Source organism: Aethalodelphis obliquidens, unplaced genomic scaffold (genome assembly GCF_003676395.1).
Source record: "Aethalodelphis obliquidens isolate GAN/ISIS:26980383/991018 unplaced genomic scaffold, ASM367639v1 scaffold13, whole genome shotgun sequence".
Lineage (NCBI taxonomy): Eukaryota > Metazoa > Chordata > Mammalia > Artiodactyla > Delphinidae > Aethalodelphis > Aethalodelphis obliquidens.
In genome coordinates this window covers 23,127,220-23,144,987 of record NW_020837957.1, presented here as the reverse complement: position 1 = coordinate 23,144,987, position 17,768 = coordinate 23,127,220, and the positions used below count along the sequence as shown (strand labels likewise).

General features: G+C 36.9%; 1 protein-coding gene across 1 annotated transcript in view; it reads left to right on the top strand.

The window, feature by feature from the left end:
* Window positions 1–81: 81 nt before the first annotated feature.
* Window positions 82–17,768, top strand: part of SELENOF (selenoprotein F) — a 38,163-nt gene continuing 20,476 nt past the window's right edge. The window contains exons 1-3 of the mRNA XM_027114246.1: window positions 82–168; window positions 257–414; window positions 9,314–9,481. Coding sequence (XP_026970047.1) covers window positions 331–414; window positions 9,314–9,481 — 252 coding nt within the window. The 5' untranslated portion in view covers window positions 82–168; window positions 257–330. The remainder of the gene's footprint in view (window positions 169–256; window positions 415–9,313; window positions 9,482–17,768) is intronic.

Sequence of the window (17,768 nt, the reverse complement as noted above, 5' to 3'; positions counted from 1 at the left end):
AAGGAGGCAGGCCGAAACTGACGAAGGCGGGGCTTCTTGGCTGCTTGAGGAAATGTCGTGAATGAAAGGAAAGAGCCCGGAGAAGCACAGATTTGGGGAGTCTAGGAAAATGCCTGATATGGTTTATCGAAAGGACCCAGCGACTTCATATTTATATCAAATGTAAAGGTATTTAGTCATCTTTAAGCTTTTATATGCCCTTAGTTAACACCCGTCCCTGCAGAATAAGAGACTTGATGTTAACCGCCTTTAGCAGCCTGTTTTGGATTAGGCTCTGGAGTAGACGCCCCGAGCAGAGGGGTCCTCGGGGCAGCCGGAGACCTACGGAAGATGGCACCTATGGCGGCCGGGCTGGATGGGTGTCTTTTGCCGGCTTTTGGGCTGCGGCTGCTGCTGGCGACTGTGCTTCAAGCGGTGAGTGGAGGTCACGTCCGCTGCAGCCCCAGGGCGAGTGGGAGGGATTGCGCCGAGGAAAACCGAACATTCGGTCCCGTTTGGGAGCCACAGTTGAAAAGGGTGGGAGGATAGGGCTTCCTCAGCGACTGCTGCGGCCACAGTGCGACGTGGCTTAATACCTCGTTAGATACTTATCTTTCCCCGTTCCGGGTTTCTAGCGGTTTTTTCTCCTGACTTTAGACTATCTTGAGTACAATTTGTAAGACACACCGTGAACGGAAAAAAAGGCACTAAGTTTTGCACAGGAATGAAGATTGTTTTTAAATTGGCAGAAATGCAAGGAACTATCGTTCCTTATGGCAAGGCTCCCAAATCTTAAAGCCCTGAGGTCTTTGGTCCAGGGTACACTTCCTTTTTACTTCTTTCTGTCAGTTGTTTGTGGTCTCTGTACGTCACTTTTAGACAGCCTTTAACCTCTGTTCTGTGGAATTCATATGCTGCTGGGTACACTTCAGTGCCATTTGTGATTTTAAACAACATTTTTGCAATAAAAGAAGCTATTCCATACTAAAGCATAATTTATTTTTGACATTGATTTTCTAAAATGATAGCTTTCATCTCGTTTAAAATCGGACGGTGTTTAACCAAGTATTTTTTATTTCGTTTTTATCCATTAACAGAACAGATGCGTTCTTTATCTTTCAATGGGGAAAGGCTAAATTCTACTTATCTTCCTATTCACTCACAAACAACTTACTGTTTGTTAATTTCTCCTTAGAAGTTTTTAGTCCATGTTTATGTGAATAATAAAACTGTTTAATATACACTATGGTTGGAGTTTTTACAAGTGTCTTTTATCAGCCTAATTTTTCAGGAGTTCTCTGTTGAGCCTGCTGAGAAGTATTCTCCTAGAGACCTGGTTTAATTAATTTATCCAAGGTTTGGAGGAGTGAGGGTCTATACCTAAGGCCCCTACAAACACCTGGGCTTTTCTTTCATCAAGGAGTTTAAAGATCCTGCCTGTCCTTTTGTAACCTTGCCTAAAAGGTGGATTCTTTACTTCTCTAATTAGCTTTACAGTACTCCATTATTCAGTCATTTGGTGCCTTAGAAATTACTGGAAGACCCCTTTCTAAACTTCGTACTCAAGAATTTATTGTCAGTCTTAGGTAATTTGAGTTCACCACCTTGAAAAGATAAAAGAACAACATTTCAAGTTGCCTTCTCCTGATTTCACTCTCTTTAACTGTTTCATTATCTGTGGCTGTGTAACCACCCCCAAAGCTTAAAATAACGATTTCTTGTAATTCTGTGTGTCTGCTGAGCAGTTCCTCTGTTGATTTCCTCTCGCCTCATTTACGCAGCTGTGCTGAGCCAGTAGGTCAGCTGAACTGAAGGGTACAGGATGGCTTCATTCTTAGTGGTGCTGTCTGTCAGCTAGGTTCCCATCCATGTGACATCTCATTCTCCAGTAGGCCAGACCAACTTCTTTTCGTGGCAGTCTCAGGGCAGCACTCCTACAGAGCAAAAGCTGCAATGCCTCCTAAAGCCTAGCCTCAGAAATCACATACGTCACTTTCACATCGCAGTGTTTGTCAAAGCAAGTCACAAGACCAGCCTGGATTTCAGGGGTGGGGATATGGACTCCATCTCAGCGTGAGAAGAGTGACATAGTCACATTGCAAAGAAGTGTACATATCAAGGTAGGAGGAATTTATTATGCCCATTAAACAGTCTACCAAAGTGACCATCCACAGAATTCAAGCCAGAAACTTGGGTCTCATCTTCAACTCCTGCCTTTTCTTACATACCTCACATCCAGGTAATTACCAAGTCTTGTTGACTTTACTTCCTAAATATCTCTCAGATTCATCCACTTATTATTAATTCCTTATTTAGGCCATCAACCTCTCTCTCCTTAGAAATAACAGCCTCCTAGTTCGCCCTTTAATTATCAGAATCTAAGCTGTTGTTTTTGCCAGCTTCCCAATTGCCCAAGCTGGAAATTATTCATTTTAAATTCTTTCCTTTCACTCTCTGACCCCAGTTAGTCATTAAACCCTTAAAAATCTCCAAGCCAGTTCATTTAATTTTACCTCCACAGGTAGTACCTAAATTCAGACCCCATCTTTGCCTGGGATTGGCACAACAGCTTCTGTAACTGGTCTCCTGATCTCATTTTCCCCCGTTTCCTAATTCAGTCTCTGCAGTGCATCCAAGTCATCTTTCTCAAACTTAGGTCGGTCATTGTTAAAACTCCTCAATGGCTCTCAGTTGCTTTTAAGTTGAAGTCTATCTTCAGTGTGCCTTAACAGGACCTCTTTGACCTAATACTTGTTTGTCTCTCCAGGCTTAATTCCCAGCATTTACCTCTACTGGGAGAGCAAAATGGTAGAGGTGGAAAATTGGGGTCATTTTAGTACCTCTCACATACCATGTTCTCTCACCAGACCTAAAGTAAGGTGTTTAGATAAAATGCAAGGCTTAACTTACATCCCATTTCCAGATTTGCAGTCTTATATACCCTCTCCCTTACATGTTCTGTCGTCATACATAATGCTGTATTACAGATTCACAACTGCACCAAAGCTCTGTGTGTGGTTTGTATCCCTCCATTCCCATGCCGAGTGTAGCCAAAGAGAATACAGGGGCCACTTTTCTTTTATATATTGTTTTATTTTGCCTCACGTGTACATTTAAATCCCTCAGAGGTTTGAAAGGCCTTCTATTTCATTAGTGTTTGTTCCTTGCTATCAAAGTCATTAAGATATCTGTAGAAGGTTATGTAGAACAGTGATGAACCCCACCCACTCCAACAAATACATAATGACTCTGAAAATATTTAGAAAGGGTGGTCTGAGCAATTCACCTTTTTGTTGAACTGTTTTAACTTCTCTAACGCTTACTCCTGTCTCTTTCTTCTGTAATGACTAGTGTTTTTAAGAAAAGAAGGCAATAAAATCTTGAAAAGAGAAGTAGAGAGGACTGTTGGAAGAACTCTTAAGAAATTAGAAAAACTGCATTTCACAGTTAGCCTGAGGGGGAAGAAAGGCCAGGTGGAATAAGTAGCTGGCAGTAATAAAAATAAGCCAAAGCTTTGGAACCTGACAAATGAATAAAAAGGGAATGAAGGAAGACTTTCTTGGTGCCCTGAGGTTGAGCTACTGGTATGGGCAGAAGACTTAGCTCCTACTTTGCTAATTCACACCTCTGAGTCCTCAGACTAGACAGGTTGAGCTTTTATTACTGTCTGTGCCTCTGAATAGCTCTAATTAAAAGTTAGTAGCAACACATAGTTATCAATATTCCAATGAGGTGACAACGGGGAGGATATAAAATGATTTAATTAAAAATACATTCTGAGTATGCTTAAGCATTAGAAAAAAATATTTTTGTATGGCCTAAGGGAGCTGTTTTCTAGAGTGTCCCAGAACTAAGTGATACTCAATTCTTCATTTAGCTCATACATATTACTTCTTTCAGAAAGACACTGTAGGGATTTCCCTGGTGGCCCAGTGGTTAAGAATCCACCTGCCAGTGCAGGGGACACAGGTTCAATCCCTGGTCTGGGAAGATCCTACATACCACGGAGCAACTAAACCTGTGCGCCACAACTCCTGAGCCTGCACTCTAGAGCCCGCAAGCCACAACTACTGAAGCCCATGGGCCTAGAGCCCATGCTCCACCACAAGAGAGTCCACCGCAATGAGAATCCTATGCACTGTGACAAAGAGTAGCCCCCACTCACCACAACTAGAGAAAGCCCGCGTGTAGCAACAAAGACCCAATGCAACCAAAAATAAACAAATTAATTAATTTAAAAAGAAAGGCACTGTACTGGAAGCAGTATAAAATGATTTTATGTGTTATTGATTCTGAGACACCACACCCCATCCCCTACGCCTACCCCCTTTTCTTCACAAGTTAACATCTGGATTGGTCTTATTTCAATGGGTGGCACAAGTGTCAGCATTTTTGTTATTTTTAGTGGTACATACAATAATAGTGTATCATGGATTCTGTGAAAGGTGGTAGTTAATAACAGCGGTTAAGGGTTTTGAGGGCAGGCCAGGATTAGAATCTTGATGCTGCCATCTAATGTTCGTTGTATTGTCTTAAGATAGATTACCTCAACTGTCCTAAGCCTCTGTTTCCTTCTCTATAAAATGAGGATAATACCCCTTTCATAGGGGGATAAGATTAAATAGAATAATGATGTAAAGTGTTTAGCAAAGTATCTGGTGCTTTGTAAGGGCTTGCCATAAAGGCTATGTTTCTGGTATTGTTTTCATGGGGTTCGTCTATAAACCCATGTATTTTGTCTCAGATTTGAAATCCGTTCAGAATTATTACATGAGAAACCTATGAGTTTTCTGAGTAAAGACTGGTTAAGAGACATAATCATGTGAATGTATAAGTGTAATAAAATGTATAGCTATACCAGGCTTTTGCCTGAAAAGGTGATGTTACATAATAGTTATTACAGCTTCCCAGCCAACAACCCTTATGTTTATAAAGAACTCAGTAATATCAGAAAAATAAATCAGTGACTAATGCAAAGGACTCTCTTAGCCTGTCAATCCTACTTTGAATTGGAGAAGTCATAAACTGTTAAGTGGTTATCCCAATCAGGGTTATCTCACCCAGCCCTTAAAATCTATGTCTTTCTTAGAAGGGTGGCTAATTATTTTAAAATTTAGGAGAATTTCCTGGCGGTCTAGTTGTTAGGACTCCAAGCTTTCACTGCTGAGGGCGCAGGTGCAGTCACTGGTCGGGGAACTAAGATCCCACAAGCCACATGGTGTGGCCAAAAATAATAATAAAACAACAATAAAATTTAATATTTGGCCTTACTGTGCGCATTTAAATGCTGTTCATTACTTTCTGATAGTAAAAAGGTGGGTGGGCATAATTTATAATTTTGAACTCTTCTATATTATTTAGAATTTGGTACTTACCTATGAAGTGCTTAAAAATATGTTCTGATGTTCTTAGATTCAACGCCTTAAGTCTGCAAAACCAATGATATAAGAGAAAAATGTAGTTCACTCATGGAACTCAAGATACATTCTAGGGCTTTCCTGGTGGCGCAGTGGATAAGAGTCCGCCTGCCAATGCAGGGGACACGGGTTCGATCCCTGGTCTGGGAAGATCCCACGTGCCGCGGAGCAACTAAGCCCGTGCTCCACAACTACTGAGCCTGCGCTCTAGAGCTCGTGAGCCACAACTACTGAAGCCTGCATGCCTAGAGCCTGTACTCCGCAACAAGAGAAGCCACAACAATGAGAAACCTGTGCACCGCAACAAAGAGTAGCCCCGGCTCACTGCAGCTAGAGAAAGCTGGCGCACAGCAACGAAGACCCAACACAGCCAAAAATTAAAAAAACATAAATAATAAATTTATTTTAAAAAATTTAAAAGATACATTATATCTCCCCTACGCTTATCTCTATCCCATGTCTAATATAATGACTTAAAAATAAGTAGTGTTTTGTAGTTTTTAAGTGTGCTTTCACAGTGGAAGGTGGGAATAATTCTAAAATTTATTAAGTACTCACTGTGTACTGGGCAGGATACAAGATGCTTTCTGTACTTTTTCTCCTTTAATCCCCAAAACTTTGTGAAGTGGTCATTATTCCTATTCAGAAATTAAGAAGTAAGGTTGCTCTGTGCTGATATTTGAATCAAGATGTCATCAGACTCAAATACATGTTTTGCATGTTCATGCTACCTGTCAGTAGGTGCTCATTAAATGCCAGAATAAAACCAAGTATTATGATCCCATGATTATTCATTTCATTTGAGATTCTTGTTTTGTAAAACATGCTTTGGTAACAATTTCTTATGTTTGTTAAGCAGTTCACAGTTTCAAAATTATTTCATTTTTATTGCCTGTTTTAGTTACCATGGCTACAAAACAAATCACCCTAAAATTTAGTGGTGTAAAACCATTGTTTATTTTGCTTTCAAATTTCTATGGGTCAGCAATTCAGACAGGGCACAGCAGGATGGCTGTGTGTTCCATGGTGTCTCAGACCTCCGCCTGAGACTGAAAGACTAAAATGTGAAGGCTTTTTACTCACATGTCTAGTAGTTGATGCTGGTTGTCAGCTGGAGGCCTCAGGTGCTCTCTACATGGGCCTCTCTACATTCTCTCTGTAGTTTAGGCTACCTTACAGCATGGTGGCTAAATTCCAAAGTCGAGTATTATAGAGAAACAGATAACAGCACCTGCAAGCACTAGCCAAGCAGAAATTGTTTCCTTTTTTATGGCCTACCCTCAGAAATCATGTAGTATCCCTTCCTTTACACTCTGTTGGTCAGAACAGTCACAGGCCCCTGCCCAGGTTGAAGGGGAGGGAACATAGACTCCCACTCCTCAGTGGAGGACTGCCAGTCACACTTGGGATGATGTGTATATATTGGTGTGGCCCTCTTTGGAAAAAATAGAAATTAACCTGTGAAATTGATCAAGCAGATCACTTTACTAGTAAATAAATTACTCAAAGTGCTAGTATAGTAGCAAGAGTCTTAAGTCCCTCCCACTAGACTGGGATACTTGATCTATTTTGATATATTATGATATACAGTCCACATTTTCACTGAGATAAGGTAAAAGATGTATGTATATGGTATCAAATTAGGATGTTGACTTACTGTTAGGTCAATGGGATGATCAGCATTTTGGAAGAGTATGCCAGCAGTACTTAAAGTTTTTCACATTGGGATATGCCTTTGGGTTTTAATCTGCATGATTAGTCAGCTGGTGGGCCAAATCCATCAAGCCTTGTTTTTGTAAATAAAGTGTTACCGGAACACAGACACCCATTCATTTATTATTGTCTGTGACTGCTTTTGTGCTGCAGTAGCTGAGTTGAGTAGTTCCAACAGAAACTATATAGCCACCCAAGACTGACATAATTACTACGGGGCCCTTTACATAAAATTTGCAGGCCCTTGGTCTAGAAGATCAACCAGTCACAGTCAAAACAATCTGAAATTCCCCCTACTTGAGGCTGTGGTTTTGACCGATTCATTTGCTTAACACACAGGAAAATTAGCACAAGTGCTGGAAATACAGAGAAATAACTTAATGCTTGCCCTTGAAGAGTTCACAATATTACCGGGAAATCAGACAATCCTAGATTTACATAGTACAGTGTCATGAGTGGTGCTATTTTACAGCTGTGCATAAATTTCGTTCTCAGAAAAGACAATGGCTAAATACTGGGATCTGATTTTTTTCAGAGAAGGCTTCCTAAGAAGACTGATATACCAATCAGGTTCTTAGAAATAAGTAGAATTTAACAAGGTGGAAAAGTGTAAAAGAGCCTTAGAGTAGAAAAGTATGAGCAAATGTCCATTTGAGTAGGGGTTTTATATTCTCAGGTACTATAGGAATTCATTATAGCTGAAAAGTAGAATGGAATTGGAGACGTAATGAGAGATAGGAGTAGCTGACCATTTAATCCACTGAGGCAGGAAAAGATTTGAGAGCTCTTTAAGAGACAGAATTGTCAAAACTTGTTTTTTTAACAAACAAGTTAATTGACTGATTGTAAGAATGGTGAAGAATGTGGAGTCTAGGATGAACTGACCGGGGCAACTAGGTGGTCAGGGAAAATGGTGTCATTTTGCCAAGATACTGAGTACATGGGAAGGAATAGATTTAAGGAGAAAAGATGTTTCACTGTTGGAGAGTTTGAATTTGCAGTGCCTGTGCAACATCTAAATGAGATCTCAGGTAGGCTGTTGGCTTTGGAAACTTGATACTTAAAAAGATTTGGGAGTTTTCAATAACTGAGTATTTGAAGCCATGGAAAAGATGCAATTCTCTATAGAAAGTATGCAAAGCAAAGAGAGAGCCAAGAATAGAAATGGGAAACAACATCATTTAAGAGATAAATAGCAGAAGAAGGAGAGGGAAAGCCATGGAAGAAGCAGCTGGAGCAGAAAAGTTTTGAATGCCATTGCATTTAGTGATTTTTGGCATGTTTAGCTGAGTGGTGTGGTGGGATCAGAAACCAGACTGTAGTAACAATTCAAAAATAACAGAATGTGGGGAGAGCAGTTAGAACTATGGGTCTTGGGTACACTGAAGGTATGAGTTATCAATGAAAGTAAATCCCCGTGGAGATGGCAGAAGACAGAAATTAAAGCAGAGGTACAGGTATTGACCTTAGACAGATGTAGGTATACCACACTCACTGAGACATGAGAGGAGAATGGATAAAGGAAGAGGATAGTTTTGGAAGCCTGCTTTTGCGAGTCATTCTGTTTGGTTACTTTACATAAGTCATTTCATTTAATCTTTACTGAACTCTATTTTATGTGGGATGCTTCTTGCTTTATCAGTGAGGAAATTAAAACTCAGGGAGGTCATCTTGCCCAGAGTCACACATCTTGTAAGTGGTGGAACTGGCACCTAAACCCTGAAGTTTTATTTTTGATGTGCTCCCGCTCTCCCCAACTTCATCCCTTTCTGTACTCTTCCCCTGCTAGATGTGAATGAAGATAAGTTTGTAGGGTGTAGTAGGGACCTAGAAGTTAATGTTACTCCATACATCATATGAACAGGTGCTAAGTTCTTAAAATGGAAATTCATTTTTCTTCAAAAGATATGTAATATATATACCATAAAGAAATAATATATGATCTTTTTTGTTAATCCATGTTTTAGCCAAGCTGTAATATGACAAATTTTTAAGAAAAAAATTTGTTGGGGATGTGGGAAGAACCAAAGCCTCATATAAAGTTATAAAGTATAAAAATAATTAAGAATTTGTCTCCAAATGAGGCATTTCACTAACTGTCTTTAGTGTATTAGATTTTGACAATCCTAGTTTCTCCTTTTTTGGAAGCTTTGTGATGTAAACATGAAGTTAAGGGGTTTTTTCCCCTCATTTTTTGTTTTCAGGTCTCTGCGTTTGGGGCAGAGTTTTCATCAGAGTCTTGCAGAGAGTTAGGCTTCTCCAGCAACTTGCTCTGCAGCTCCTGTGATCTGCTTGGACAGTTCAACCTTCTTCAACTGGATCCTGACTGTAGAGGATGCTGTCAGGAAGAAGCACAATTTGAAACCAAAAAGGTATTGTTTTATAGTATCTCTCTTCCATTATATGGTTTAGTTTAGATAAGGTAAAATGTTAAATTGCTTAATCAACTTAAATATAAAGAAGTCTTTAGCTTTTACATTTTGTAGTTTTAGAAACTCAACTGATTTTTTGCAGACCCATTAGATCAATCAAAGCAAATAGGGAGGAAAAGTATGGTTACAGATTGATAATACCATCCTACCATGGTTGTCCAGCAGAAGGGAAGCAGAATTACTATAGCATGCCTAGATTGTAAATCTATCCAGTCTTCCTAACTTCCGGCCGCATAAAGCCAAAGAATAATTAATTAGATGCTTTTATTCATTTGTAATAAGAACCCAGTCTTATAGTGAAATTTGAGATGAAAATAAAGCACTTATTATCTGGCACATAATTGTCAACAATAAATTACAACTTCCTTTTTTTTAATAAATCTGTTTATTTAATTTATTTATTTTTGGCTGTGTTGGGTCTTTGCTGCTACACGCGGGCCCTCCAATTGCGGCGAGTGGGGGCCCCTCCTCACTGCGGTGCGCAGGCCTCCCATTGCGGTGACCTCTCCCACTGCAGAGCACAGGTTCTAGGCGCACGGGCTTCAGCAGTTGTGGCACGCAGGCTCAGTAGTTGTGGCCCACAGGCTCTAGAGTGCAGGCTCAGTATCAGTGGTGCACGGGCTTAGTTGCTCTGCGGCATGTGGGATCCTCCCGGACCAGGGCTCAAACCTGTGTCCCCTGTGTTGGCAGGCGGATTCCCAACCACTGCGCCACCAGGGAAGCCCTAAATTATAACTTTTAATCCGGTTAACAAAGAATATGGTCTGTTAACAATTTGCACATCTATAACTAATGTTTCCTGATACCTAATCTCACCTTTAACACCTGAACACAGCCAGGAATAGGTAGTTCTAACAGTCCAATAAAATCTGCTACTGTTTTACCCACTGTTCAGAATAATAGTAAACTTGCTCAATTTTTAAATCTTTTCATTAAACCCTTAGACTTCTTTAATTTATAAAGTAGACTGAAAAGGTCATTTATATCATCCAAATAAAGCTGAATTAATGAGGTCCTTGTGTTTGAGAAAAAAAATATTAGCATCTCTCTGCATTGTTTCCTTTTAATATTCTCTTTCAGTTGTACTTACTGAATCCTGTTTGAGGCATTATGGTTTGTAAAGCTTTCAAACAGTAATTGTATCTTCTCATTATTAGGTAGTAAAGGTTTACTTCTAACACTGAGTACAGTTTTCTAGTTCTGTAAGAAAAACAAGCTGACAAGCTTTCACCATGTTAGTGTTCAACCAGAATTTACACTTGATTTCTCAGTTGTAAACCTGAAATTCCTGTGTCCCACAAATGGCTTCCAAGTCTTCCATGTTTTTCATTTTCTTGGTTCACATATACCAATGATATATTTTAATGTTTAGAAAATTTCCATACATATAAGTTAGTCTTTATTGCAAATAAATAAAATCTAAACAAGTTTTTAAAACTTGATTTTAAATAAATAGATTTAAGACCTAGACCTAACTAGTTTAGTAGGACCCTTCCCTCTTGTTTCTTGTTTCGTTTTATCAATGACATATTCACATGGGACAAATTGCTGAAGTGTGATTCATCCTCTCATCTTTAAGCTATTATTCTATGGTCTGTACAACTACTCAACTAACAATGATTGTTTGTGAGACACCAAACTTACAAGGATTGAATAACAAAGGGTGTTTTATAATAAATTATCACACACCCGCTTTGTAATTAAGGGTAAGTTGAGAAAGTCTGCCCTTTGACTGATACCAGATGTGCCTAAACTGTAAACCAAGTGCATATAAAAGCTTTTACTAATTGCCCCTTTAGTAATTCTTTATAATATTACCAGTTTTATGGTATAATGTTTTTGTTTTTTTGCCATGCCGTGTAGCATGAGGGATCTTAGTTCCCCAACCAGGGATGGAACCCGAGCCCTCTGCAGTGGAAGCACGGAGTCTTAACCACTGGACCGCCGGGGAAGTCCCTGTGGTATAACTTTAGTGGAACCAAACTTCAGTCACACACTTCGCAAATTCATTATATTCCTGTTCAGTTTTCATTATTAACTGAGCTATGTATTGCTTCTTCAGCAATAATAGTAGGCAAGTAGTCCATCATTTAATATATGCCTAACTAATTACAAACTGAAATAATTATTATATCTCAGTGCAAGTGAGCCTGTATCCTAATGTACCTTTTATACTGTACCCATTGTTTTTTTTCTTAAGTCCTTGCCCATAATCTGTTAAGATGTACTTCTCATTAAGCATTTGCTAGCACAGTGTTGTACAAAATAAATGAATGTTTTTTTTTTAAATAAGCCTAGTGGAACTAGAACACTTAAAATAGTACTGGAAATAGAAAAGTAAGGCATGTCAGGCAAGCCTCCATTTAGATGCAAAATGCATTCATGTATAGAAGTGGTACTTGATTTAATCTGTACAGCATTGCTCTCTGGATTATTGGTACATAATTATAGGTAACAATATATATAATAGTTTTTCTGTCTCATTCAACTCTGGCTTAAGGCTTAATTTTGAAATTATAGTTTAATTTAGTCCTACTTTAATAAAAGTAAAAATATGCAGTATGTAGACTAGTGCCTTACATCAAAAATATTAAAAATACTTAAACATGGCCATGTGTGTGTGTAAGTCATTGGGAATATAAATTCTTTAGAAGAGAAAAATTGTAGTTTATATGCAGGAATGTTTTGGCAATTTATAATAAAGAAATGTTACCTGAATACTCATTTTAGTTCTTGCTTAGTTGCATGCTTTATAGGTCTGTCCAGGGATGAGGCTAATCATTTTTCGAATGTTTACTCATTCAACAGGCTGAATTTAGCCTTTGATAGGCAGAAGCATAAAATTTGCTGTTAAAAAAAAAAAAAAAACCTTATTCATAATAAATACAGAAAATGTCTTCAAAATCCCTTATTCTGCAAATAGATATTCCTTTATTATTTTTATTTGGTCTTATTTCTCTCCCCCCACCCCCCATTTTGATCATAAAGGACCTAAGTAAGCATCACAAATACTACCTAGAAGATTTTTTTGTAAGCTATTTTACTACTGTTTTAACTAGTTTTGCTCATAAATACATACCTAGGTACAGTTTACAAACATTAGTAAGGATGTTGACTGAATTATGAGGAGCGTTCTAATTTGTAGCTTAAAGTAAAAAAAGGTAAACTAATGAAAGAAAAAAATATTTAATTCTTGGTGCTATTAATATTTACTAAGTAGAATAAGTGACTTCAGCTTTTTATATATAGAATCTTAAGATGGAATGGGAGGGACCATTCTTTTCACTACTGACTGACGTTTTCCTTGTGGTGGGAAAACATAGTATTGATAACAGCCAGTTCCTTATAGCTTTTCCCACCAGAAAAGGACTAATTCTTCCCCATTTACAATTTTGAAGTATTTTAGACAAGGATTGTTACTAGCTCAAGTTGGGTCACTAACCAGTTATTAGCTAGGATCATGGAATAATGTAAGGACCTTTAGCTGCCACACTAGCTATGTGGGAAGTTGCACTAGGGAGCAGGTGGATGAAGCAGCTCTTAGGTAAAGAACAGCCTATTTTTTTTTTCCTCAATTTCTAGAGTAAATCACTTCTCCTTGAGCTATTTTAAAGATTTAGCTCAAGTGTCCCCTATTCTGGGAACTCTTCCCCAATTTCTCCTCCTTACTCACTACCCTTGGCCCTTCCAAGTTATGTTAGCTACACCTCTGTATTCCCAAAGCACCTGAGGATACCCTTGATTTGCACTTACCACCACTATATTGTATCTGTTGTTTGGCTTTTTTTCTCTCCCAGTGTTTCATGCTCTTTGAAGTCTGGAACTATGTTTTATGTTTCTGAATCCCCAGCCTTTAGCTTACAGTATTTCATAAGTTTTTGTCCTTGAATAAGGCTGTTTTTACTAAGAACAAGTTAAAAAAGGTCATTTTTTTAAATTATGTTGAAAATATACTTGAACTTTGTAGATGCTTGTTAAATACCTTTATCATGTATTTCACTTATATATCCTAAATATAAAAAATAAGAAAGTTTGTCTTCATGATTTCAGTCATCTGTTAGTAACACTAATTGTTCATCTAACTATAAATATAGAATTTTCATTTCTGTATTTTACTTATAAGGATACCATAAGCTTCCCAAATCTATCTAAAAAAAGAGATGTTAATAGCACAAATTTTTAGTGTTCCCAGTCTGATCACAAACATTAATAGATACTTTTTCAAGGAGTACATGACCATCCAGTTAAAAGAGTTTCCTGGGATTTTCCTGTGAGAACAATCAATCAAATCATTTTGATTCTGTTAAGAATTTCTTAACTTCTATTTCCTAAGGGTTATAAGATTAAATGTAGTATTTCAATAAATGGGTTATTTTTCTCATATTTTTATAATCTTCCCAGTTCTGTGAATTTGAACTTAATGTTGTCAGCTAGGTGCTTTTTTTTTCCTGTCTCATTTAACTTTTCATATCTTAATGATTTCAGCTTCTTCCAGACATTGTTACTGTAGAATTTCTGTATTTCTCCTTAGTTATATGCCCCTATTTCCTTAGCTAGTACCTGTTCTTTTTAATATCTTATAGTCCCAATGCTTTTTTCTTCTTCCAGATTATTTTTATTTAATTGGTTTTTAGTACTTTCTATTCTTTTGCGTTCACACCTACTTTATCTGTGAACTACTATTCTGAAAGTTTGGCTACTTACCGAACCAGAGTACCTTTTGGGAGAAAAGAATCCAGTTAGCCAAATTACTTATATATATGAACCAATAAGCAACTTATTTCAACTTAATTTGCTGTTCATTCAGTCTTGATTGTATTGGGGGGTGGAGGGGGGAGTTTAGAGTAGTGCTTAAGAGCACAGGCTCTGAAACCAAACTACCTAGGTTCAGATCCCCTGCTACTCAAGCTGGTAACTTGGACTAATTACTTATCCCTCTGTGCCTGTTTCCTCATTTATAAATTGGAGGTAATAATAGTTCCTATATCCTAAGGTGGTTTGAGGATTAAATAAGTTAATATACATACACTGCTTAAAATAGTGCCTGGCATATAATAATTACCAGGTAAATACTTGGGGCTGGTGGTGATGACAGTAATAGTAGTAGTATCTGATTTGCTGATGAAGAAAAAACAAGAAAGAAACAGCAAATTTGGAGAACTCAAAGGATAGTGTAATAATTATTGCTATTGGAAAAATAGGGTAAAAGAAAATAGATAAGAGATATAACATGAACTATTAGATGTACCAGTAATAAAAATTTGGAACAAAATTTTCTATTATTCCACTTTCAACTCTTGGATCAGTTGAATCAAGAAGAAATATCTTATGATAAAATAATTAGTAGTATGAAGACTTTGACCATTTGTAATTACTTGCTTATGTGCAGCAAAATACAGAATTATGTCAAACATAACCCTAGATTTCAACTTTTTGAGTCCTTGGCTGACACATTTTTAATAAGGAAAATACTGCAAATTTGTACTTTAAAAATGTGTAGCATTTTGATCATTTTTAAATGCCAAATGAAAGATTGCATTTGAAGAGAAAAGGTTTTGCTACTAAAAAATATTCAAAACCATTGATAAAGTGGAGCTCAATTTTTAATCTAATACTTAGTAACAGATTTCAAAGGTTTAAGAAAATTTCGAAGAGAAAAACTTAGAACTGAATTCTTTTTTTTTAAACTCTACAGATTGAGAAGAGATTTCTTTTGTTTGAATTTTGGAACATCTTGGTCTTATTCACAGAATATCAGTAGAAACGTAGGCTGCAGATCACCAAATTATACCATTACTGGTTCTGTAAAATACCTCAACAGTTCAGGTATTTGATAAAAGGATTTTATTTACCTTAAAAATCTTCAGTTTTGTTTTAATAATTACATTGGCTCAGCTTTAAGTGTTTATTTTACCTTGGTTATGTACTGAAGTGGTTTACCTATGTTATCTATTTAATCCTGACAACAGTTCTATAAGGTAAATACTATTACCCCTGTTTAACAGAAGAGGAAACTAGGGTGTAGTATGCCCGACGTTACCCAGCAAACTGGTGCCAGAACCTGGCTTCATCTCAAGTCTCTCTGACTCCAGAGCCCCAAGTTTTTAAACATCGACACTGTTTTGCCTCTCATCTTAAAAATCTTAACAGTAATACCTACTTCACAGAGTAGGAAAATGAATGAGTTAAATGTAAAACACCAGACAGGCTTTCTGAAGGTCTGCCCCTTTTGCATTTATATTTAACAAATTTAATAACACAGTCCCATTACTAGTTTCTGTTTAAAATTACCAAATCTTTACTCCTCAGTTTACCACAGACTTTAATGGCTTCCATTACTTGGTGTTTTTGAAGAATATGTTAATGAGTTTGGCTTTATTGAAGGCCCAACCAAACATTTTAAGTAAGTCACATAATTTTTCTTATTTCTGATAAAAGAGCATTGAAACATTTTGTTATTTTCAATTTACATGGAAATTCTGTAGCCAGCTTTAGAGTAATTTAAGTCAGCTTAAACAGCATTATGCAAAACAGTGGCAAATTTTAAGCTTTAGCCTATCAAAAGCAGAATGCTACTGTGTCTAAAACATAGAAGGATGAAATGGAGGTTAAGCTAACTGCGTGAAATTGTAGTTGCTAAAGAAATTTCACAGTTGCTTAAAATAGCTTCAGTTTTGTAGTGTTGGTAGCATCAAATACATGAATTGATTTCTTCAAAGGAAACAAATATAATTTAACAGATTATTCTAATTATAATATAAAAACATTGTCCAGAAAGAAGCTTTAAAAAAAACAAATCTGAGTAATGTTTGGCAACAGTTAAAATTCAGTGTGAGAATCACTAAGTAAGACTCCTGAGTAGCAACAGTAGTAAATAATGACACAAATATTTACTTAATAGCTACTAACATTCATTAAGTTCTTATAATATGAAGGTGCTGTTCCAAGACTTTGCATGAATTAACTTTTATAATCCTCACGACAGCTCTATGAGGTAACTACCATTATCATCTCCATTTCATAGCTGAGTCTGGGGCATGGAGATCTTGCCTAAAGTCATACAGCTAACAAGTAGCAATAAACATATGTGTCATATATTTGTGTAACAAAAGTTTTAAAGTTTCTTTTGTGCAGTTTATTCAGTGGACTGAAAATATTATTTAAATTTATTTTTTATATTTTCTAGATGTGGCATTTCTCTGCCTTTGATATGAAAACTAAATGTAGTCAATTTTTTTAGGTATTTACAAATCAGGATCAGCTTCTATGTAAGCATGTTAAAACATTGTCACCTTTGCAGATTGTAATATATAAAAGGGAAATAAATCCTTAAAGTAATTCATAATCTATCTCCAGGCTGTCTTACAACTGCATTTCCTAGACATACCTACCTCAGAGTCAAAATAAACTTTCTGTTTATATATTGAATATTACTTCTTACTATAGGTTCTGAGAATGCCAAAATAAGACAATAGTCACTGTCCTGGAGGAGATGAAGAAATAGACATGGAAATTGGACTACTAGAATGCAGTTGGCAGGATATTCTGTTGGGCTAAAGCATAATATCCAATGTTATAGCTGCTTAAAAAAATTAGAAATAAAAAATAAAAGTTGGAAGGAGGAAGGAATCAGTAAATCTCTTAAAGTTGGCATAATCAAGGACTAGATAGAACCATATTAATCACTATGGAAGTGGCCAGTAGAAGAACTAAAAACAGTTTAAAAGTTATTGAATGAGATAGGAGGCAAAGGAAAATTTTTACTTCTTCTTTTATACCCTTCTTTACTGTTTCCTTTTATTATTTTTCCAGATGCATTGATTCTTTCAAAGATTCAGTGAGATGTGTGCTGTAAACAAAATATGTGGTATGAAAGCACATAAAAGGAAGGGTATAACCATTTGACAGGCCAGGTAAATATTACCACTTGCTTATGTAGACATTGATGCTTATAATAAGTTGGAAAATAATTAGGAGAAGGTCGTCTCTGGCAGAAGGAAAAGTAAATGCAAAGATACAGGTCATCATGAGAGAGATGGCTGTCTAAAATAAATCAGATAGCTTATTATGAGGAGAGATAACGATAGGTAATTAAGTAGGTCCAGAGTGCCTTGATAAGAAGTTTGGACCCTATCCTGTAGTCAGGGGACAAAATATAAGGATTATAAATGGTGAATTGACATCAGATTTGTATTTTAATAACTTTTGTTGGTGTTGTGAATGATAG